The 23266-nt window shown below is 47.9% G+C and overlaps 1 protein-coding gene across 2 annotated transcripts in view; it reads right to left on the bottom strand.

The window, feature by feature from the left end:
* The window catches only part of nek11 (NIMA-related kinase 11), a 362483-nt gene that overhangs the window by 226289 nt on the left and 112928 nt on the right, over nucleotides 1-23266 (bottom strand). For both annotated transcript variants that reach the window (XM_085989285.1, XM_085989286.1), the window contains exons 4-5: nucleotides 4407-4525; nucleotides 1181-1245 (exon numbers count right to left, since the gene is read on the bottom strand). In XM_085989285.1, the coding sequence (XP_085845411.1) occupies nucleotides 1181-1245; nucleotides 4407-4525 (184 nt within the window). The remainder of the gene's footprint in view (nucleotides 1-1180; nucleotides 1246-4406; nucleotides 4526-23266) is intronic.

The following is a 23266-nucleotide window of genomic DNA, read 5'->3' as shown; positions in this document are numbered from 1 at the left end:
TATCTGAACGGCAATAGATTGGGAGAAGGGGAAGTGCAACGAGACCTGGGTGTCCTTGTGCACCAGTCGCTGAAGGTAAGCATGCAGGTGCAGCAGGCGGTTAAGAAAGCAAATGGTATGTTGGCCTTCATAGCGAGAGGATTCGAGTACAGGAGCAAGGATGTCTTGCTGCAGTTGTACAGGGCCTTGGTGAGACCACACCTTGAGTATTGTGTGCAGTTTTGGTCGCCTTATCTGAGGAAGGATGTTCTTGCCATGGAGGGACTGCAGCGAAGATTCACCAGACTGATACCTGGGATGGCAGGAATGACGTATGAGGAGAGATTGGGTCGATTGGGCTTATACTCGCTAGAGTTTAGAAGAATGAGAGGGGATCTCATTGAAACTTATAAAATTCTAACAGGACTAGACAGACTAGATGCAGGAAGGGTGTTCCCGATGGCGGGGGAGTCCAGAACCAGGGGTCACAGTCTAAAGGTAAGGGGTAAGCCATTTAGAACTGAGATGAGGAGGAATTTCTTCACCCAGAGAGTGGTGAACCTGTGGAATTCTCTACCACAGAAGGCAGTTGAGGCCAATTCATTAAATATATTCAAGAAGGAGTTAGATATATTTCTTAAGGCTAAAGGGATCAAGGGATATGGGGAGAAAGCAGGGACAGGGTACTGAATTTGGATGATCAGCCATGATCTCATTAAATGGCGGAGCAGGCTCGAGGGGCCGAATGGCCTACTCCTGCTCCTATCTTCTATATCTCATTCAAAAGACGGCTCCTCCAGACAGTGCAGCACTCCCTCAGTACTGCCCCTCCGACAGTGCAGCACTCCCTCAGTACTGCCCCTCCGACAGTACAGCACTCCCTCAGTACTGCCCCTCCGACAGTGCAGCACTCCCTCAGTACTGCCCCTCCGACAGTGCAGCACTCCCTCAGTACTGCCCCTCCGACAGTGCAGCACTCCCTCAGTACTGCCCCTCCGACAGTACAGCACTCCCTCAGTACTGCCCTGGAGTGTCAGCCTAGGTTTTTGCGCTCAAGTCTCCGGAGTGAGACTTGAACCCACAACCTTCTGACTCAGAAGGAGAGAGAACCGCCCACTGAGCCACCCAAGCTTAAATTACGGGCCGCACAATCAGTAAAGCAAAGTCAAGGTAGCTGTATTCAGTTTCTGGCAATCCTTACCTATTTTCACAATATTATTTTTTAAGAAGATGTTGTTGCTTTTTAGATCTCTGTGAAGTACCCTTCTGTGAAGATTAATAAGAAAAAAGTCAGTTGCATCACAGGCTTACAGAAAAAAGGCAGTTTCCTGCAGCTTAAAGGGAAAAAGAAAATAAGATGTTCAGATAATAAAATAACTATAAATAGGTGCTTCCGCTCAAGCTTGCGGCAAGATTGTTTGATGATTACAACAATGACTGCATAAGCTCTATTGAACAAATGCTTATTTTTCCCCAATTAACTGCCTTCAGCTGCTTGTTTGAAACAGCAGTCTACAAGCTCTCCAGTAGATGTGATAAGATAATTGCCTAAATCAGAGCCACATTCAGCTGTCAGCACTAAGAGCTTTCTTCAACGAGACGAAAGACATTTTGACACCAACCAGCAGCCCCCCCCCCAACCCCGCCAAAAAATAATAATTCTCATCTCCGCTCCCCATCCATGCCTACAAAATGTGTGCTGTCTGCATGCCATTCCTTCACTGTTCCGGCAGTGTGATTCTCAGGAGCACTAAGTACGCACAAGTGAAAAGATTTTTTTTTATAAACATATCCTATAATGTTTTCCAGTGAGTTTCTTCTTCCCCGTGTTTGAGAATCGGCCCCGATTTTAACTCCAGGCGGATTCCCCCGCTCAAGGCCCGAGTTATAATTACTGTCGGGTCTCGATGATGTCATCGGGCCGCGACACGCAAGTGTAAAGAAGGACCCTGTTGGCTCCGGACGCCTGCCCTTGCCGCCTGCTCTGGCGAGCCGGTTAAAATTGCAGATGCTGCAACCGCGGAAGCTTTCGGACAGGTAAGAGAAGATATGCTGAACCTTTATAAAGCGCTGGTTCGGCCACAGCTGGAGTATTGCGTCCAGTTCTGGTCACCACACTTTAGGAAGGATGTGAAGGCCCTTGCGAGGGTGCAGAGGAGATTTACCAGAATGGTTCTGGGGATGGGGGATCTCAGCTACAAGGACAGGTTGGAGAAGCTGGATTTGTTTTCATTAGAGCAAAGGAGATTGAGGGGTGATTTGATCGAGGTGTACAAGATTATGACGGGTTTGGATAGGCTAGACGGGGAAAGGCTGTTCCCACTAGTTGATGGTACAAGGACTAGGGGACACAGATTTAAGGTTTTGGGCCAGAGGTACAGGAGGGATATGAAGAAAAACTTTTTTACGCAGCGAGTGTTGAGGACCTGGAACTCGCTGCCGACGGAAGTGGTGGAAGCGGAGACACTCAATGTTTTCAAGGGGAGACTGGATAGGCACTTGAGGGAAATAAACTTGCAGGGCTACGGGGATAGAGCGGGGGAATGGGACTGACTGGATTGCTCTACAGAGAGCTGGCACGGACTCGATGGGCCGAATGGCCTCCTTCTGTGCTGTTATGACTCTAAAAAAAAAATGTTTTAAATATAAATAAATAAAAAAAGAGCCAGGGCGACTTTAACTGCCCACCCGCCAGGTTTCTGCTGAGCGAGTACGGTTAAAATCGCCCTTTGGAACACAAATTACATCAGGTCGCAGCATTGCAAGGAAAATGCACAGTTACTGCAGATGTTCCCCTTGTCTAGATTCTTAAAGGTAGAAAACAAAGAGAAAAAAAGGTACTGAACTGTTCAACCTGACACGAGAATTGTTTCTTTCTCTATTCATTTCCTTCGCCTAGGTATGAACAAATGCTACTAAGCAAGAGTTGAACCAGTAGAACCATAGAAATTTACAGCACAGAAGGAGGCCATTCGGCCCATCGTGTCTGTGCCGGCCGAAAAAGAGCTCTCCAGCCTAATCCCACTTTCCAGCACTTAGTCCGTAGCCCTGTAGGTTACGGCACTTCAAGTTCATATCCAAGTACTTTTTAAATGTGATGAGGGTTTCTGCCTCTACCACCCTTTCAGGCAGTGAGTTCCAGACCCCCACCACCCTCTGGGTGAAAAACGTTCTCCTCAACTCCCCTCTAATCCTTCCACCAATTACTTTCAATCTATGGCCCCCTGGTTATTGACCTCTCTGCTAAGGGGAATAGGTCCTTCCTATCCACTCTATCTCGGCCCCTCATTATTTTATACACCTCAATTAAATCTCCCCTCAGCCTCCTCTGTTCCAAAGAAAACAACCTCAGCCGATCCAATCCTTCCTCAGAGCTAAAACTCTCCAGTCCTGACAACATCCGCGTAAATCTCCTCTGTACCCTCTCTAGTGCAATCACATCCTTCCTGTAATGTGGTGGCCAGAACTGCACACAGTGCTCTAGCTGTGGCCTAATGAGTTATTTATAGACTTCAAGCTTAACTGATTTTAATCCTACTCGCTCAGCGGAATACATGGAAGAACAAATAGACTGCTGCAGCAACTTGTGTCGTTCCTTGGCACCATTATAGGAGCAGACGACACACTTGTCTGAGATTGCTCTCAGCTATTTAGGTTGAGCATTAACCCTGTTTAAAATAAACAGGCTAATGCTTCGGCTAAAAAAGAAATGCAATGGGAAATTTCAACCAGAGGCCTCATCTTTCACGTGCTAGGAATCCACAGTGCACTTTCAGGACCTTAGAATTTTGCTGTAAATATAACAAAACGCTTTAGGCAGATTAAACCGTGATAGAACGTGTATTACAAGCATGACTACAGCTCTCATATTAACACTCAATGGGTCCTTTTTAATTCTGTGTGCATGGGTATGAAGTACATTTTGTAACAACCCAGTCCCTACACAATAGCACAAAATGAAAACTTATTACTTATGATTAATATCACATAGCATTAATGGCTGAAAAATTGCTTCAACAGCAACAACAACTTGTATTTATATAGCGCCTTTAACATGCTTCACAGGAGCGATTATCAAGCAGAATTTGACGCTGAGCCACATAAGGAGATATTAGGGCAGGTGATCAATGAGGTTGACTTTAAAGGAGCGTCTTAAAGGAGGAGAGAGAGGTAGAGACGTTTAGGGAGGGAATTCCAGAGCTTCAGGCCCAGGCAACAGAAGACACGGCCACCCATGGTGGAGTGATGGAAATCGGGGGATGCTCAAGAGGACAGAATTAGAGGAGCGCAGAGATCTCGGGGGGGGGTTGTGGGGCTGGAGGAGATTACAGAGATAGGGAGGGGCGAGGCCACGGAGGGATTTTGAAAACAAAGATGAGAATTTTTAAAATCAAGGTGTCCAGAGGAAAAACAGATAGAAATTGTACCTCTCGTGCATGTACTGGGCTCCCAGCAGTAACTGTATAAACCACTCGATGACTTGGCTTTCAGGGAATGTCAAGCCAGCTTCTTTATACTCCTCAATTTTACTTTGCAGATCTCTACCCTGAAAACATTAAACAGAACCACAAATTCAGCTTGCATACTTCAGCTGTACTTATGAAATGGATGATTCTACAATACTTAACAGTAGATCAAATGAGGGTAATCTTTAGTCACAATATGTAAAGGTGGATTTCCATTGCTATTTTAATATCTAGAGTAAATTTAATTTTTAAACTTATTATTTATTCATTCACAGGATGTGGGCGTCGCTGGCAAGGCCGGCATTTATTGCCCATCCCTAATTGCCCTCGAGAAGGTTGGTGGTGAGCCGCCTTCTTGAACCGCTGCAGTCCGTGTGGTGAAGGTGCTCCCACAGTGCTGTTAGGGAGGGAGTTCCAGGATTTTGACCCAGTGACGATGAAGGAACGGCCGATATATTTCCAAGTGTGCGACTTGGAGGGGAACTTGGAGGTGGTGGTGTTCCCATGTGCCTGCTGCCCTTGTCCTTCTAGGTGGCAGAGGTCGCGGGTTTGGGAGGTGCTGCCGAAGGAGCCTTGGCGAGTTGCTGCAATGCATCTTGTAGATGGTACACACTGCAGCCACGGTGTGCCGGTGGTGGAGGGAGTGAATGTTTAAGGTGGTAGATGGGGTGCCAATCAAGCGGGCTGCTTTGTCCTGGATGGTGTCGAGCTTCTTGAGTGTTGTTGGAGCTGCACTCATCCAGGTAAGTGGAGAGAATTCCATCACACACCTCTTTAAACTTAGAAGTGGACTTGTGCCTTTAAATGCGTAACCATTCATTTACATAAATCATTGGCGCTATTATCTTTCCACAGCGAATTTTTGAGAAAACCTTGATTATAGGAAAAACATTTTCAAAAAATCATAATAAAAGCACAAAAAAATGTGTTTTATAGTAATCGTACTGCCCTTAGTTTGCTATATTTTTATACTGGAGATGTTTGTGCAGTGGGGGAGTCCCCTTGGTTCCAAGCTTGCCTTCCCCCATCTGTCCCCCATCAGTCCTCTTGCCCATCTTCCTCCGGAGCTGCAACTCTTGCTGGATAGCGAAATTGTGCAGGACACAAGAGGGCACCGCTGTGGGAGAGACCCTCTCCGGAGCACATTGCAGGGAGCCCAGGTCTCCGTCACTGCAGCTGAACCTTTGCTTTAGCTTTCGGAGCCTGACAGCGAGCTTGATGATTCTTCCTTGTGGTGCCATCGATCTGGTTAAACGTCTTCTGCTCAGGCTTGGTGGGGTTACTGAAGAGTGTCATGAGCCATGTTAGAAGCCCCTGTCCCCATACAGCCATCCTCAAGCATAACTTCTCGCCGAATTTCTCAAAGTTTTTCATGTCCTATCAGATACAACATACACCCACCACAATTACAAGCTAGACATGGAAAGCAAACAGCTAAATACAGCCCAACAGCAAAATACTGCGGATGCAGATGGATTCACAGTTAACATGGAAATTTCGCAACTCAAGTCAACATTGCCATTTCTTGTTAAGTCACTGGAGGATGTCAATTTGGATGATGGACTTAAAAGTTTTACAGTGCTTTTATATCTTCCACAATGTGCATCCGGAATCATCCACCTCCATTAGAAGCAGTATCTATCCTCTTCAGTCAATCATCAGCCACACTACAAAGCATGGTTGGGGAGTGGATAGAGGTGAAGTGGCAATCTATCAGCAATTCGAAGACACTAAGGAGGAGAAGGAAGGGCAGAGTAATGCTGTACTGGTTTCCTAATGGAGGCAACTCAAGCTTAATGTAGAAGACCGACAAGATAGCAATCAAGAGGTTTCATTCATGTGCTTGAGGGAGCCTGAATTATCTTTTTTCTTCCCACTCATGGCACTTCAAGAAGGCTTTCGCGTAACCTGTTATTGCGCTCGATGACCATTTGATCAAACATGTGCTGAATCACCATCAAGGCATGGCGGTGCAGGGAGTAAAGAGGCAGGTGAGGGTAAGCAGTAAGTGATTGTAGTGTTTGCTGAGAACCCTTTTTTGAAGGGGCGGATGCTGCTGAGTTCAAAGAGCAAAACTGAATGGAACAATTTGAGAAATAGCCTGAGGAAAGGTGATGGCTGTGTGATGCAAGATGAGTAAAGTTTGGTTTGGCTATTCTGCAGACCTGCGCCCAAAAACCTTGCGAGTAGTCAAGCTGGTTTTGGTCTGTCCATTTAGGGGAATGTTATTATTAATTTGTAAGAAGTCACCCAACACCAGGTTATAGTCCAACAGCTTTATTGGAAATCACAAGCTTTCGGAGCACTGCTCCTTCTTCAGGTGAAGTGGAGAAATGCATAAAGACACAGCTTATATAGTCAGAGAATCATGTCAGATGTTTACAGGTAACCTTTCCAACTGCCATTTATCACACCTCGGCAGAGAGATAATCACAGCAGTCAAAGGTGTGAATGGTGTGAGAACCTCTCTGGATATGTCGAGGGCATCCTGAAACCCATCGTACAGGGAACCCCCAGCTTCTGTCGCGACACTACAGACTTCTTACAGAAGCTCAGCACCCACGGACCAGTTGAACCAGGAACACTCCTCGCCACGATGGACGTCTCGGCACTCTACACCAGTATCCCCCACGATGACGGCATCGCTGCGACAGCCTCAGTACTCAACACCAACAACAGCCAATCTCCAGACGCCATCCTACAACTCATCCGCTTCATCCTTGACCACAATGCCTTCACCTTCGACAACCAGTTCTTTACCCAAACACACGGAACAGCCATGGGGACCAAATTCGCACCCCAATACGCAAACATCTTCATGCACAAGTTCGAGCAAGACTTCTTCGCTGCACAGGATCTCCAACCAACGCTATACACCAGATATATCGACGACATTTTCCTCCTATGGACCCACGGCGAAGAATCACTGAAAAGACTACACGATAACATCAACAAGTTCCATCCCACCATCAAACTCACCATGGACTACTCCTCAGAATCAGTCTCATTCCTGGACACACGAGTCTCCATCAAAGACGGACACCTCAGCACTTCACTCTACCGCAAGCCCACGGACAACCTCACGATGCTTCACTTCTCCAGCTTCCACCCTAACCACGTTAAAGAAGCCATCCCCTATGGACAAGCCCTGCGAATACACAGGATCTGCTCAGACGAGGAGGAACGCGATGGACACCTACAGACACTGACAGACGCCCTTGTAAGAACGGGATATGACGCTCGACTCGTCGATCAACAGTTCCGACGGGCCACAGCGAAAAATCGCATAGACCTCCTCAGAAGACAAACACGGGACACAACCAACAGAGTACCCTTCGTCGTCCAGTACTTCCCCGGAGCGGAGAAACTACGCCATGTTCTTCGCAGCCTTCAACATGTCATCGATGACGACGAACACCTCGCTAAGGCCATCCCCACGCCTCCACTACTCGCTTTCAAACAGCCGCCTAACCTCAAACAGACCATCGTTCGCAGCAAATTACCCAGCCTTCAGGAGAACAGCGACCACGACACCACACAACCCTGCCACAGCAACCTCTGCAAGACATGCCAGATCATCAACACAGATACCATCATCACACGTGAGGACACCACCCACCAGGTACATGGTACATACTCATGTGACTCGGCCAACGTTGTCTACCTCATACGATGCAGGAAAGGATGCCCCGGAGCATGGTACATCGGCGAGACCATGCAGACACTGCGACAACGGATGAACGGACACCGCGCAACAATCACCAGGCAGGAGTGTTCCCTCCCAGTCGGGGAACACTTCAGCAGTCAAGGACATTCAGCCTCCGATCTTCGGGTAAGCATTCTCCAAGGTGGCCTTCGAGACACACGACAACGCAAAATCGTCGAGCAGAAACTGATAGCCAAGTTCCGCACCCATGAGGACGGCCTCAACCGAGATCTTGGGTTCATGTCACGCTACATGTAACCCCACCTGATGCAGGGTCATCCAGACTCGAGTCGACATTGGCTTGTTCTCTCTACACAGATGCGGCCGGACCTGCTGTGATTTCCAGCCAAAAAAAAAAAAATGTTTTTTGTCTGTTTTTTTGTTTTTCATACAGACCCCAGCATCTGCAATATTTGACCCCTTCATAGAGTCATAGAGTTTTACAGCACAGAAAGAGGCCCTTCGGCCCATTGTGTCTGCGCCGCCCATCCATCCCTGTCCAGTCTAATCCCATTTTCCAGCATTTGGTCCATAGCCTTGTATGCAATGGCATTTCAAGTGCTCATCCAAATGCTTCTTGAATGTTGTGAGGGTTCCTGCCTCTACCACCCTTTCAGGCATTGAATTCCACATTCCAACCACCCTCTGGGTGAAAAAGTTCCTCCTCAAATCCCCTCTAAATCTCCTGCCCCTTACCCTGAATCTATGCCCCCTTGTTATTGACCCCCCCACTAAGGGGAAAAGTTCCTCTTTATCTACCCTATCTATGCCCCTCATCATTTTGTACACCTCAATCAGGTCCCCCCTCAGCCTTCTCTGCTCCAAGGAAAACAACCCCAGCCTGTCCAGCCTCTCTTCATAGCTGAGGCGCTCCATCCCAGGTAACATCCTGGTGAATCTTCTCTGCACCCTCTCCAAAGCAATCACATCCTTCCTATAGTGAGGCGACCAGAACTGCACACAGTACTCCAGCTGTGGCCTCACCAGCGTTTTGTACAGCTCCATCATAACCTCCCTGCTCTTATATTCTATGCCTCGGCTAATGAAGGCAAGTATCCCATATGCCTTTTTAACCACCTTATCTACCTGCTCCGCTGCCTTCAGGGATCTATGTACATGTACACCAAGGTCCCTCTGACCCTCTGTACTTCCTAGGGTCCTACCACTCATTGTGTATTCCCTTGCCTTATTTGTCCGTCCAAAATGCATCACCTCGCACTTTTCAGGGTTAAATTCCATTTGCCACTTTTCCGCCCATCTGACCAACCCGTTTATATCGTCCTGTAGCCTGAGGCTTTCCTCCTCGCAATTTACCACCCCACCAATTTTCGTGTCATCTGCGAACTTACTGATCATACCTCTTACATTCTCATCCAAATCATTTATGTAGCTCACAAACAACAAGGGACCCAGCACCGATCCCTGAGGTACCCCACTGGACACAGGCTTCCAGTCACAAAAGCAACCTTCGACCATCACCCTTTGCCTCCTGCCACTCAGCCAGTTTAGGATCCAACGCGCCAAGGCACCCTGGATCCCATGGGCTCTTACCTTCTTGACCAGTCTCCTATGCGGGACTTTGTCAAAAGCTTTACTGAAGTCCATATAAACCACATCCACAGCATTTCCCTCATCCACCCCCCTAGTCACCCCCTCGAAAAATTCAATCAGATTTGTCAGACATGATTTACCCTTGACAAAGCCATGCTGACTATCCCCGATTAATCCTTGCCTCTCCAAGTGGAGATTAATTTTGTCCCTCAGAATTTTTTCCAATAATTTCCCCACCACAGATGTTAGACTCACTGGCCTGTAATTCCCTGGTTTATCCCTGCTACCCTTCTTGAATAATGGTACTACGTTAGCTGTTCTCCAGTCCTCTGGTACATCCCCTGTGGCCAGAGAGGTTCTGAAAATTTGTGTCAGAGCCCCTGCAATCTTCTCCTTTGCCTCCCACAGCAGCCTGGGATACATCTCGTCCGGGCCTGGGGATTTATCCACTTTTTGGCCTGCTAAAACCGCTAGCACCTCCTCCCTCTCGATGCTAATATGTTCAAGTATGTCACAGTCCCCTTGCCCGATTTCTATGTCTGCATCGTCTTTCTCCATAGTGAACACAGATGCAAAAAATTCATTTAAAACCCCGCCTACATCCTCTGGCTCTACACACAGATTGCCACTTTGGTCCCTAATGGGCCCTACCCTTTCCCTGGTTATCCTCTTGCCCTTAATATACTTATAAAACATCTTAGGATTTTCCTTTATTTTGCTCGCCAGTGTTATTTCATGGCCCCTCCTCGCCCTCCTAATTTCTTTTTTAAGTATGCCCCTGCACTTTTTATACTCCTCTAGGGCTTCTTCCGTCTTTAGTCTTTTGTAACTGCCAAAAGCCCCCCTTTTATTTCTAATGCATTTTTGTATATCCCTTGTCATCCAAGGTTCCCTTTGCTTGTTGGTCCCACCCTTGACCTTTACAGGAACATGTTGGCGTTGTACTCTCTCTATTTCCCTTCTGAAAGTCTCCCACTGTTTTGATGTGGATTTTCCTATAAGCAGCTGCTCCCAGTCCACTTTGGCCAGATCCTGCCTTATCATATTAAAATCGGCCTTCCCCCAATTTAGAACCCTTATTTCCGGGCCGTCTTTGTCTTTTTCCATGACCACCTTAAATCTCACCGAATTATGGCCACTGTCGCCAAAATGCTCTCCTACTGACACTTCCACCACTTGCCCGGCTACATTCCCCAGAATTAGGTCCAGTACCGCCCCCTCTCTTGTAGGACTTTCTACATGTTGGCTCAAAAAGCTCTCCTGGATGCACTTTAAGAATTCTGCACCCTCTAAGCCTTTCACACTCTGACTGTCCCAATTTATATTGGGGAAGTTGAAATCCCCCACTATTATTACCCTATTATTTTCGTACTTTTCTGAGATTTGCCTACATATCTGTTCCTCTATCTCCCCCTGGCTGTTTGGGGGCCTATAGTACACTCCCAGCAAAGTGCTTGCCCCCTTTTTGTTTTTAAGTTCTACCCATATGGCCTCATTAGAGGAACCCGCTAATATATCATCCCTCCTTACAGCAGTAATTGACTCCTTAATTAATATTGCAACACCCCCTCCCCTTTTACACCCCCCTCTGTCTCGCCTGAAGATTCTATACCCCGGAATATTGAGCTGCCAGTCCTGACCCTCCCTCAACCATGTCTCCGTGATAGCAACAATATCGTACTCCCATGTGTTCAACAACAACTTCAGTTCATCCACCTTATTTGCAAGACTCCTTGCATTAAAATAAATGCCTTCCAGCCCTGCCATATTCTCTTTTGCCTTCACATATTTGCTCTGCCTTCCCAGCCGACTTGTTTTTCCCTCTGTATTTGGCTGTAAATCACCCCCTACTATAGCTCCACTCTGTACCCCAACCCCCTGCCAAGTTAGTTTAAACCCTCCCCAGCAGTGTTAGCAAACCTCCCCGCAAGGATATTGGTTCCCCTCTGGTTCAGGTGTAAACCGTCCGACTTGTACAAGTCCCACCTTTCCCAGAAGCAGACCCTACCTCATTGTTCTTTGATGTAATGTTTCCCTGACTGACCTGTTTGGACTCCATTCACACCTTTGACTGCTGTGATTATCTCTTTGCCGAGGTGTGATAAATGGCAGTTGGAAAGGTTACCTGTAAACATCTGACATGATTCTCTGACTATATAAGCTGTGTCTTTATGCATTTCTCCACTTCACCTGAAGAAGGAGCAGCGCTCTGAAAGCTTGTGATTTCAAATAAAGCTGTTGGACTATAACCTGGTGTTGTGTGACTTCTTACATTTGTCCACCCCAGTCCAACTCCGGCATCTCCACACCATTATTAATTTGATCAGACTTGTGGTTGGTGAGCCAAGTAGTAAGTGCGCACCTTGTCAGCTGTGGCTCAGTGGGCAGCACACTTGCCTGAGTCATGAAGGTTGTGGGTTCAAGTCCCACTCCAGAGACTTGAGCACAAAAATCTAGGCTGACACTCCAGTGCAGTACTGAGGGAGTGCTGCACTGTCGGAGGTGCCGTCTTTCGGATGAGATGTTAAACCGAGGCCCCGTCTGCTCTCTCAGGTGGACGTAAAAGATTCCATGGCACTATTTTGAAGAAGAGCAGGGGAGTTCACCCCGGTGTCCTGGGGCTAATATTTTATCCCTCAATCAACATCACTAAGAACAGATTATCTGGCCATTATCACACTGCTGTTTGTGGGAGCTTGCTGTGCGCAAATTGGCTGCCGCGTTTCCTACATTACAACAGTGACTACACTTCAAAAGTACCTCATTGGCAGTAAAGCGTTTTGGGGCATCCTGAGGTTGTGAAAGGCGCTATAGAAATGCAAGTCTTTCTTTTGGCAGGTTAGGTTGATTGGCTATGATAAATTGACCCTTAGTGTTGGGGGGATTAAATACGTGGGGTTACGGGGATAGGGTGGGATATGTGTTGGTGCAGGCTCGATGGGCCGAAATGGCCTCTATCTGCACTGTGTGGTTTCTGTGGTTTCTGTGAAAAAAAAAAATACCACAAAACACGGTACGGTTGTAGTTGCCCTAATAGTTGGAAAGCTAGCTGCACTGATTGTGTCTCGCCCAGCATAGAGCCTACTCCTGGATACATTAATAAAGACAACAACAACAACTTGCATTTACATAGCGCATTTGACATAGTAAAACGTCCCAAGGTGCTTCACAGGAGCGATTATCAGACAAAAGTTGACTGAGACAAGATGGCTCCTGGACTGGCAGCTCCCTAGGAAGCTCCTTTGCTGTGTGACTCTATCCTTGAACATCCTTTGACATCCTTTGCCTTTTCTCCCCCAATCCCCTCTCTTCCACTGTCTAATAGTAGATGCGTTTTAGCCCTAACTGCAAGTTCAAGGGATAATGTGGTGACAACTCTTGCTGTAAGTTTTTTTATTCCCCAGCCGACTGTGGTTGGCCTGCGGTCTGTTTAGCAGGACATTTGTGCTCGTCAGCGACAGCAGTTCTTGGTGACCTTCTCATTTCATGAGCTGGCACCAAGAGCTTGTGTTTCAGGCTCTTACCTGGCAGGCCTACCAATGTGGGGGAAGGTGAGCGCGTTAAGAGTTGTTTTAAGATGTATTTCACTTGTTTTATGAGCATACAGTCTGTCAGGCAGCATCTGCCCTAGTTAGTTGCTTTTGGCTAGCATAATGTTTTCTGCACTTAATGATTGGCTGCAAACGTCAAGAGACAGAAATCAGATCATTTTGGAATCATAGAATTTACAGCACGGAAGGAGGCCATTCGGCCCATCGTGTCGGCGTCAGCCGAAAAAGAGCTCTCCAGCCTAATCCCACTTTCCAGCTCTTGATCCGTAGCCCTGTAGGTTACGGCACTTCAAGTGCATATCCAAGTACTGTTTAAATGTGATGAGGGTTTCTGCCTCTACCACCCTTTCAGGCAGTGAGTTCCAGACCCCCACCACCCTCTGGGTGAAAAAAGTTCTCCTCAACTCCCCTCTAATCCTTCTACCAATTACTTTAAATCTGTGCCCCTGGTTATTGACCTCTCTGCTAAGGGAAATAGTTTTTTTTTAATTCGTTCCTGGGATGTGGGCGTCGCTGGCAAGGCCAGCATTTATTGCCCATCCCTAATTGCCCTTGAGAAGGTGGTGGTGCGCCGCCTTCGTAAACCGCTGCAGTCCGTGTGGTGAAGGTGCTCCCACAGTGCTGTTAGGGAGGGAGTTCCAGGATTTTGAATGAAGGAACGGCGATATATTTCCAAGTCAGGATGGTTTGTAACTTGGAGGGGATCATGCAGGCGATGGTGTTCCCATGCGCCTGCTGCCCTTGTGAATGTTTAAGGTGGTGGATGGGGTGCCAATCAAGCGGGCTTCTGGATGGTGTCGAGCTTCTTGAATGTTGTTGGAGCTGCACTCAGCCAGGCAAGTGGAGAGTATCCCATCATACTCCTGACTTGTGCCTTGTAGATGGTGGAAAGGCTTTGGGGAGTCAGGAGGTGAGACACACGCCACAGAATACCCAGCCTCTGACCTGCTCTTGTTGCCACAGTATTTATGTGGCTGGTCCAGTTAAGTTTCTGGTCAATGGGGACCCCCAGGATGTTGATGGTGGGGGATTCGGCGATGGTAATGCCGTTGAATGTCAAGGGGTGGTGGTTAGACTCTCGCTTGTTGGAGTTAGTCATTGCCTGGCACTTCTGTGGTGCAAATGTTACCTGCCAGTTATCAGCCCAAGCCTGAATGTCATCCAGGTCTTGCTGTATTTGGGCATTGTGGTAAACCACTGTATTGTATATTGCCACCTCTGGGTGGCGCTGTGTATGGAGGCATGCCTCAGCTGACTCCACCCACCACTGTGTGGGTTTCGTTCAGACTTGTTCAGTCACTCACGAAGAAGCATGGTCTCTTCTTAGCTAATAAAAGCCTTATTCATCTCTTCTTTCGACTCATCATCTCTTCTTCGACTCATCACCTTTTATGAAGTAATTGATAAGCGTATCAATTTTATTAGCTAAAAGTTAAATGGCGACACCTGAGGAGCAACAACAGCAACGGATACAGCAGACATTGCTGAGAGCCCTCAGACCACCACGCCTGGACCTCGACCCTCAAGATGTGGGTGCATCAGCCAAGTTTGAACACTGGCTGAGCTGCTTTGAATCCTTCCTCGCAATCTCACAGGTTACAGAGGAGGATCACAAACTGAAAATTTTGACCGCCCAGGTGAGCCATCAAGTATATATGCTAATCCGGGACTCTAATACGTACGTGGCGGCCCTCGAGCTACTAAAAGGGCAATATACGCGCCCAGTGAACACAATTTACGCCCGACACCTCTTCGGATCCCGCAGGCAGCAACCGGGAGAATCGGTAGGGGCATTTGCACGGGCGCTACTGGCACTCTGCAGAGACTGCGATTGTAAAGCGGTAACGGCTGTGGAGCACGCGCAGGGACTCGCCTGTGATGCCTTCGTCAGGGGCCTCCAGTCAGACCACACCCGGCAGAGACTGCTAGAAAGCAAGGAACCCGACCTGAAGACGGCCATTGCCCTTGCGCTCTCGTTAGAGGAGGCCCACCGAAACCTCGAGGCATACCCCCGTAACGGCGCCGAGACATGGCAATCGAAACCGTGGGACACGGGACCGCCGCCCCCGGCACCAACCGCTGCAGCGACCCAACCGAGACAGCAGCCTCCGGTAAGAACTGCTTCGATGCCCAGTAACCAGGCCCAAAAATGCTATTTCTGTGGCCAGTTAAAACATCCCAGAGCGCACTGCCCAGCTAAGACAGCTACCTGCTCGGGCTGCGGGAAGAAAGGCCATTACGCTAACGCCTGCAAGGGGAAGCCAGCCAGCAGCGCAGCGTGCGGGCCGTGGGAGCAGCCATCTTATCCGCCATTTTGTGTACCCCCGGCCGCATGGCATCCGCCGCCATCGTATCCAACGCACTCAACCGCCATTTCGTCACCGGAACCGACCACCGTCTCGGCGGATGACTATAGTGACTCACTAAGCCACATACTGGCCTCCGTGACGCTGGATCAAGGCCACCCTCACCATCTATCCAGCTCCATGATGGATATCGCGGTAAACGGCCGCGCCACCAGTTGCCTGATCGACAGCGGGAGCACAGAGAGTTTCGTCCACCCCGACACGGTACGTAGCCACTCCCTCACGATTCTGCCGACGCATCATCGCATTTCTATGGCGTCCAAGTCCCAGTCAATGGACATCAGCGGCTACTGTGTGGTGACCCTGTCAGTAGGGGGCACTGAATATCAAAAATTTAAACTGCTAGTCCTGCCCCGTCTTTGCGCTGCCGTCCTGCTAGGGTTGGATTTTCAGTGCCACCTTAAGAGTGTCACACTGGCATACGGTGGACCCCTCCCCCCACTCACAGTCTGCAACCAACAACTTTTAAATCGCCCGCTGCAAACCACCTGCAGCCTTTCCACATTAAAAGTCCCCCCCCCTCCCCTGTTCGCTAACCTCACCCGCGACTGTAAACCCATCGCTACCAAAAGCAGGCGGTACAGTGCCGGGGACAGAGCTTTTATCAGCTCTGAGGTGGAGCGGCTCTTGAAGGAGGGCATTATCGAAGGTAGCACTAGCCCCTGGCGAGCCCAGGTTGTAGTCGTTAAAACCACTGCAAAACGCCGCATGGTAATCGACTACAGCCAAACCATAAACCGGTACACCCAGCTGGACGCGTAACCCCTCCCTCGCATATCTGATATGGTCAATCAGATTGCGCAATACAAAGTATTCTCCACCATCGACCTTAAGTCAGCGTACCACCAGCTGCCCATCCGCCATGAGGACCGCCAGTATACTGCCTTCGAGGCAAACGGCCGCCTCTACCACTTCCTTAGGGTCCCCTTCGGCGTCACCAACGGGGTTTCGGTCTTCCAAAGGGAGATGGACCGAATGGTTGACCAGAACGCGCTGCGGGCAACCTTCCCCTATTTGGATAACGTCACCATCTGCGGCCACGACCAGCAGGACCACGACGTTAATCTAGCAAATTTCCTCCGTACGGCCCAACGGCTGAACCTAACGTACAATAAGGAAAAATGTATGTTTCACACCAAGCGCCTGGCCATCCTCGGCTGCGTGGTGGAGAACGGAGTCATCGGGCCCGACCCCGACAGAATGCGCCCCCTAATGGAGCTACCCCTTCCCCACTGCCAAAAAGCACTGAAGAGATGCCTGGGGTTTTTCTCCTACTACGCCCAGTGGGTGCCCCTCTATGCAGACAAAGCCAGGCCCCTCATCAAAGCCACCTCCTTCCCCCTGACACCAGAGGCGTGTGCAGCCTTCACTCTTATCAAGAACGATATCGCGAAGGCCGCAATGCACGCGGTGGATGAGTCCATCCCCTTCCAAGTGGAGAGCGATGCCTCCGACTTCGCCCTAGCCGCGACCCTTAACCAGGCGGGCAGACCCGTGGCCTTTTTCTCAAGGACCCTCCAGGGCCCCGAGACGAGACACTCCTCCGTCGAAAAGGAGGCCCAGGCTATTGTAGAAGCGGTGCGTCACTGGAGGCATTACCTGGCCGGGAAACGATTTACCCTGCTCACTGACCAGCGTTCAGTAGCTTTTATGTTTAATAATAAGCAGAGGGGTAAAATCAAGAACGACAAGATCTTGAGGTGGAGAATCGAACTCTCCACCTACAATTATGATATCTTGTATCGGCCAGGGAAACTCAATGAGCCCCCAGATGCCCTATCACGTGGTACATGCGCCAACGCGCAGAGTGATAGGCTGCAGCAGTGGGGCACAAGGGCCAGGCCTTTTCATCTGTTTCACCGGTGAGCATTATCTTTCTGGCCATCACAAGACAACCTAGCTAGGTGTAAGGGTGGGAGTTAAAGGGGTATTACAAAATTGTGATTTTAGAATTTGTCCCTCGTTGTGTCTGTTTCTTCTCCCGTTAAGTGTAAAACTGTATTGCATCCATAGCGATTTCTTTTATCTTCTGTATAATACTGTTTTTCTTGTAGTGTTAGCTTTTCTAATTAATAAACATTGGTTTTCCTTGCACCAATCCACTGGTCTGTTCATTTGTCCTTGTTACCACTCGATAAGTCCTGAGCTCAGAATCAGGAAGGGGAAAGTGATTCGCAACCGCACAGCGGGCAGGGCAGCTCAGGAAAACATAACTGGCTGACCTACAATAAGCCCCTGGAACAAAACCCCCTACAATTGGATCATCCACTCGGCACTTCTGGCTGAAGATGGTTGCAAACGCTTCAGCCTTGTCTTTTGCACTCGCGTGCTGGGCTCCGTCATCATTGAGGATGGGGATATTCATGGAGCCTCCTCCTCCTGTTAGTTGTTTAATGGTCCACCACCATTCACAACTGGATGTGGCAGGACTGCAGAGCTTTAATCTGATCCGTTGAGTGTGGGATTGCTTAGCTCTGTCTATAGCATGCTGCTTCCTGTCCACTCTATCTAGGTCCCTCATAATTGTATACACCTCAATTAAGTCTCCCCTCAGCCTCCTCTGTTCCAAGGAAAACAACCCCAGCCTATCCAATCTTTCCTCATAGCTAAAATTCTCCAGTCCTGGCAACATCCTCGTAAATCTCCTCTGCACCCTCTCGAGTGCAATCACATCTTTCCTGTAATGTGGTGACCAGAACTGTACACAGTACTCCAGCTGTGGCCTAACTAGTGTGTTATACAGTTCAAGCATAACCTCCCTGCTCTTAGCCCATTATCTCCAAATATTATTCCATCCAAATGCTTTGGAAGCCACTTATCTTGTGGTGTACACGCTTGGTGATCTCTCTTGGTCACGTGCTCTATTCCATCGATTACATATAGCAATGCCCCATCGAGCTAGTTTCTTACTCAGTTGTTCCTTACTTATGTTGCCGACCTGCACCTAAACAACTGGCTTCATTTGAAAAATGCCAATCTAGAAAACCCTCACTTAGTTTTTTTCCTGTGTTTCAAAATTTTGAGGGAGCAAACACTGGTGGTAGCAAGAGCGAGTGGGGAAAAACAGAAGGATGCCAACTACCAGAATTCCTGATCCTATCTCCGTCAAAAAACGCAGCATTTTCTTCCTGGCAATTACGGCAGAGGCACCTCCCCCACGACTGTACCATGATGGAATTTTTATAAAGGATATCTTTATTCCCCTTCTTCATGTCAGCCTAACACCACTGCAGGATTAGTTTGGTGCAGTATTTTATCGTACTGTACAATGATTCTCGGTTTTGAGGTCTGTAAGACGTTTAAATTCACCCTTGTCCTTTAACTTGTCCAACAGTTTCCAAAGTTCAGTCCCGTCGAACAGACAACAGAAAACACAAGGGTTCAAGAATAACTTTCCTTTCACTTAAAATCCGCAAGAGGTTATAAGTAAGCTCACACAAACCTGTTGCATATAATACTCACTCCCGATTATATCTAAGCATACACCGGTTTATTCCCTGACTTTAAGATCAAGCGATAATAAGCCAACACTACAAACGTGCTAACACCAGCGAGTGGTCAGTTCGGCGATGGCGAGACGTACGACTTTAACTGGCAACTGACCAGGTCGCCTTCGACTGCAGCCACCCAGAGTGCCTTAAAACAGCAGCTCCTATACCCTAAAAACCTGGGCAGGCTCCTCAATGTATATATGAACATACGAACTAGGAGCAGGAGTCAGCCCCTCGAGCCTGCTCCGCCATTCAATAAGATCACAGCTGATCTGATTACACCACATTCCCGCCTTCCCCCCGATAACCTTTCACCCTCCTTGTTTATCAAGAATCTATCTACCTCTGCCTCAAAAATATTCAAAGACTCTGCTTCCACCGCCCTCTGAGGAAGAGAGTTCCAAAGACTCACGACCCTCTGAGAAAAAATTTCTCCTCATCTCTGTCTTAAATGGGCGACCGCTTATTTTTAAACTGTGACCCCAAACCGTGTGACAAATGGTCGGCAGTTGTTTTCCTCTTCTTATCAGTAGGCCCCAAAGCCCTTCACACCTTCTGACTGAAGATGTTCCTGTCTTTGTAATGCCTGACCGTGTGTTCCTGCTCGGGGTCTGTCGCTTCCTTATCTGATTAACAGTTTTCGTACAAAGTTCCCACAGGAATCGCGGGCTGAGCGGCTGTATAAAGGCTCCCGAGACCAGGTAAGGCCTCAGTGCGAGAATCGGTGGGAATCGCGGGCTGAGCGGCTGTATAAAGGCTCCCGAGACCCAGGTAAGGCCTCAGTGCGAGAATCGGCGGGAATCGCGGGCTGAGCGGCTGTATAAAGGCTCCAGAGACCAGGTAAGGCCTCAGTGCGAGAATCGGCGGGAATCGCGGGCTGAGCGGCTGTATAAAGGCTCCAGAGACCCAGGTAAGGCCTCAGACCGCGGGTGTCGGCGGGAGGCCAGGTAGGTTTACCAATCTCCAATCTTGGAACTCAGAGGGAAGGAGAGAGGTAAAAAGTAATCCAAGTGTGACGTCACCAGAAAGCAAGTAAGTGATTGGTTGGTGAGTATTTCTCTCTTTTTTAAGCTTAAACTCTGTGGTTTATAGTTTCTAAGGTGCGATATTCATCATCTAGAATCGGGGCAGAGGGTATTTAAGAATAATATTAATAAATGTAATTAATTACATAGAATGGGAGATCAGGTGATGTGCTGCTGCTGCAATATGTGGGAGCTGGTGGACACCATTGATGCTCACGGTGATCACATTTGCAGTAAGTGTTGGCTGCTCGAGGAATTCTGGCTCCGTGTTGAAGAGCTGGAGTCTGAGCTTCAAACACTGAGACACATCAGGGAGGGGGGGAGTTACCTGGACTCTGTGTATCAGGAGGTAGTCACACCAATTAGATTAATTAATTCAGATGTAGTCCGTGGCCAGGGTCAGGATGGTGTGACTAGAAGTGAGGCAGGTACGGGGATCCAGGAGGTAGTGTTGGAGGAGCCGCAGCCCTTGCTCTTGTCCAACAGGTTTGAGGCTCTTACTCTCTGAGGATGGGAACGGGGACTGCGGAGAGGATGAGCAACCCGGCCACAGCACCGTGGAGCGGGGGGCCATTCAAGTGGGGGGAGATAAAAGAAATGTTGTAGTGGTAGGGGATAGTATCGTTAGGGGGATAGATAGAGTTCTTTGCAGCCGAGAGCGAGAGTCCCGAAGGCTGTGGTGCCTGCCCGGTGCCAGGGTTAAGGACATCTCTTCTGGACTGGAGAGAAACTTGGAGTGGGAGGGGGAGGATCCAGTTGTCGTGGTCCATGTTGGTACCAATGACATAGATAGGACAAGGAAGGAGGTTCTGCTGAGGGAGTTTGAGCAGCTAGGGGCCGAATTAAAAAGCAGAACCACAAGGGTAAAAATCTCTGGATTATTACCTGAGCCACGTGCAAATTTGGCTAGGGTAAATAAAATTAGAGAGTTAAATGCGTGGCTCAAAGACTGGTGTGGGAGAAATGGGTTTTGCTTCCTGGGACACTGGCATCAGTACTGGGACAGGAGAGAGCTGTTCTGTTGGGACGGACTTCACTTGGCCAGTGCTGGGACTAGAGTCCTGGCGAATTGAATAACTAGGGCTGTAGAGAGGGCTTTAAACTAATTAGTGGGGGGGAGGTTTTAAGAGAGCGAAAAATAAAAATGACAGCGGAGAAGGCAATAGAGCAAGGTAGCAGTGGGGGAATTAAAAACCAGAGCGTGTCAGGAAGGGACAGAATGTATAATGATAAAGGTAAAGTAGTAAAAGAAGGAATAAATTGTCAGAAAACATTTGAAAGTTCTTTATCTGAATGCACGCAGCATTCGTAACAAAATTGACGAGTTGACGGTACAAATAACTACACATGGGTATGATCTGGTGGCCATTACGGAAACATGGCTGCAAGATAATCATGACTGGGAACTAAACATACAAGGGTATTTGACAATTAGGAAGGACAGACAGGAAGGAATGGGAGTTGGGGTTGCTATGTTAATCAAGGATGGAATCACTGCAATAGTCAGAAATGATATTGGGTCAAAGGATCAGGATAGTGAAATAGTTTGGGTGGAGATAAGGAATAATAAGGGGAAAAAGTCACTAGTGGGCGTAGTCTATAGGCCTCCTAGCAGTTGCAACTCTGTTGGTCGGAGTATAAATCAGGAAATAGTTGGGGTTTGTAATAAGGGAACAGCTATAATCATGGGGGATTTTAACTTTCATATTGACTGGACTAATCAAATTGGGCATGGCAGCCTTGAGCACGAGTTCATAGAGTGTATTAGGGACGGGTTCCTTGAGCAGTATGTAACTGAACCAACCAGGGGGCAGGCAATCTTAGATCTGGTCCTGTGTAATGAGACAGGATTAATAAAAAATGTCCTAGTAAAGGATCCCCTTGGAATGAGTGACCGTAATATGGTTGAATTCCAAATTCAGTTTGAGGATGAGAGAGTTGGATCTCAAACCAGCATACTGAGCTTAAATAAAGGAGACTATGAAGGTATGAGAGTAGAATTGACTAAAGTGGACTGGGAAAACAGATTAAAGTGTAAGACGGTACAAGAGCAGTGGTCTACATTCAAGGAGATATTTCACATCTTTCAAGATAAATATATTCCACTGAGGAAAAAGGGGAATAAAAGAAAAGACAGCCATCCGTGGCTTAGTAAAGTAATAAAGGATAGTATCCGACTGAAAACAAGGGCATATAAAGTAGCCAAATCTAGTGAGAGGATAGAAGATTGGGAAGCATTTAAAAGCCAGCAAACAATAACTAAAAGATTAATTAAGAAAGGGAAGATAGATTATGAAAGTAAACTAGCAAAAAATATAAAAACAGATAGCAAGAGTTTCTACAGCTATATAAAAAGAAAAAGGGTGGCTAAAGTGAACGTTGGTCCCTTAGAGGATGGGACCGGGAAACTAGTGGTGGGGAACATGGAGATGGCAAAGACGCTGAACAAATATTTTGTTTCAGTCTTTACAGTAGAGGACACTAAAAATATCCCAACACTGGACAAACAGGGGGCAATGGGGGGGGGAGGAGCTAAACATGATCAAAATCACTAAGGAGATGGTACTCAGTAAAATAATGGGACTTAAGGCGGATAAATCCCCCGGACCTGATGGCCTACACCCTAGGGTCTTGAGAGAAGTGGCAGTAGGGATTGTGGATGCATTGGTGATTATTTTCCAGAACTCCCTGGACTCAGGAAAGGTCCCGGCAGATTGGAAAACTGCTAATGTAACACCCTTATTTAAGAAGGGAAGTAGACAAAAAGCTGGAAACTATAGACCAGTTAGCCTAACATCTGTGGTTGGCAAAATGTTGGAGTCCATTATTAAGGAAACAGTAACAGAGCATTTGGATAAACATAATTTAATAGGACAGAGTCAGCATGGTTTTATGAAGGGGAAGTCATCACAGAAATCACAGAAACCCCACAGTGCAGATAGAGGCCATTTCGGCCCATCGAGCCTGCACCGACACATATCCCACCCGATCCCCGTAACCCCTACAAATTTGCTCGAATTCTTTGAGGATGTAACATACAGGGTGGATAAAGGGGAACCAGTGGATGTAGTGTATTTGGACTTCCAAAAGGCATTTGACAAGGTTCCACACAAAAGATTACTGATCAAGAT

The sequence above is a fragment of the Somniosus microcephalus genome, chromosome 5 (genome assembly GCF_052327205.1).
Source record: "Somniosus microcephalus isolate GS21.2 chromosome 5, FLI_Smic_1.0, whole genome shotgun sequence".
Taxonomy (NCBI): domain Eukaryota; kingdom Metazoa; phylum Chordata; class Chondrichthyes; order Squaliformes; family Somniosidae; genus Somniosus; species Somniosus microcephalus.
Note: the sequence above shows the minus strand (reverse complement) of the source record. Positions and strands in the feature narration are given on the sequence as shown.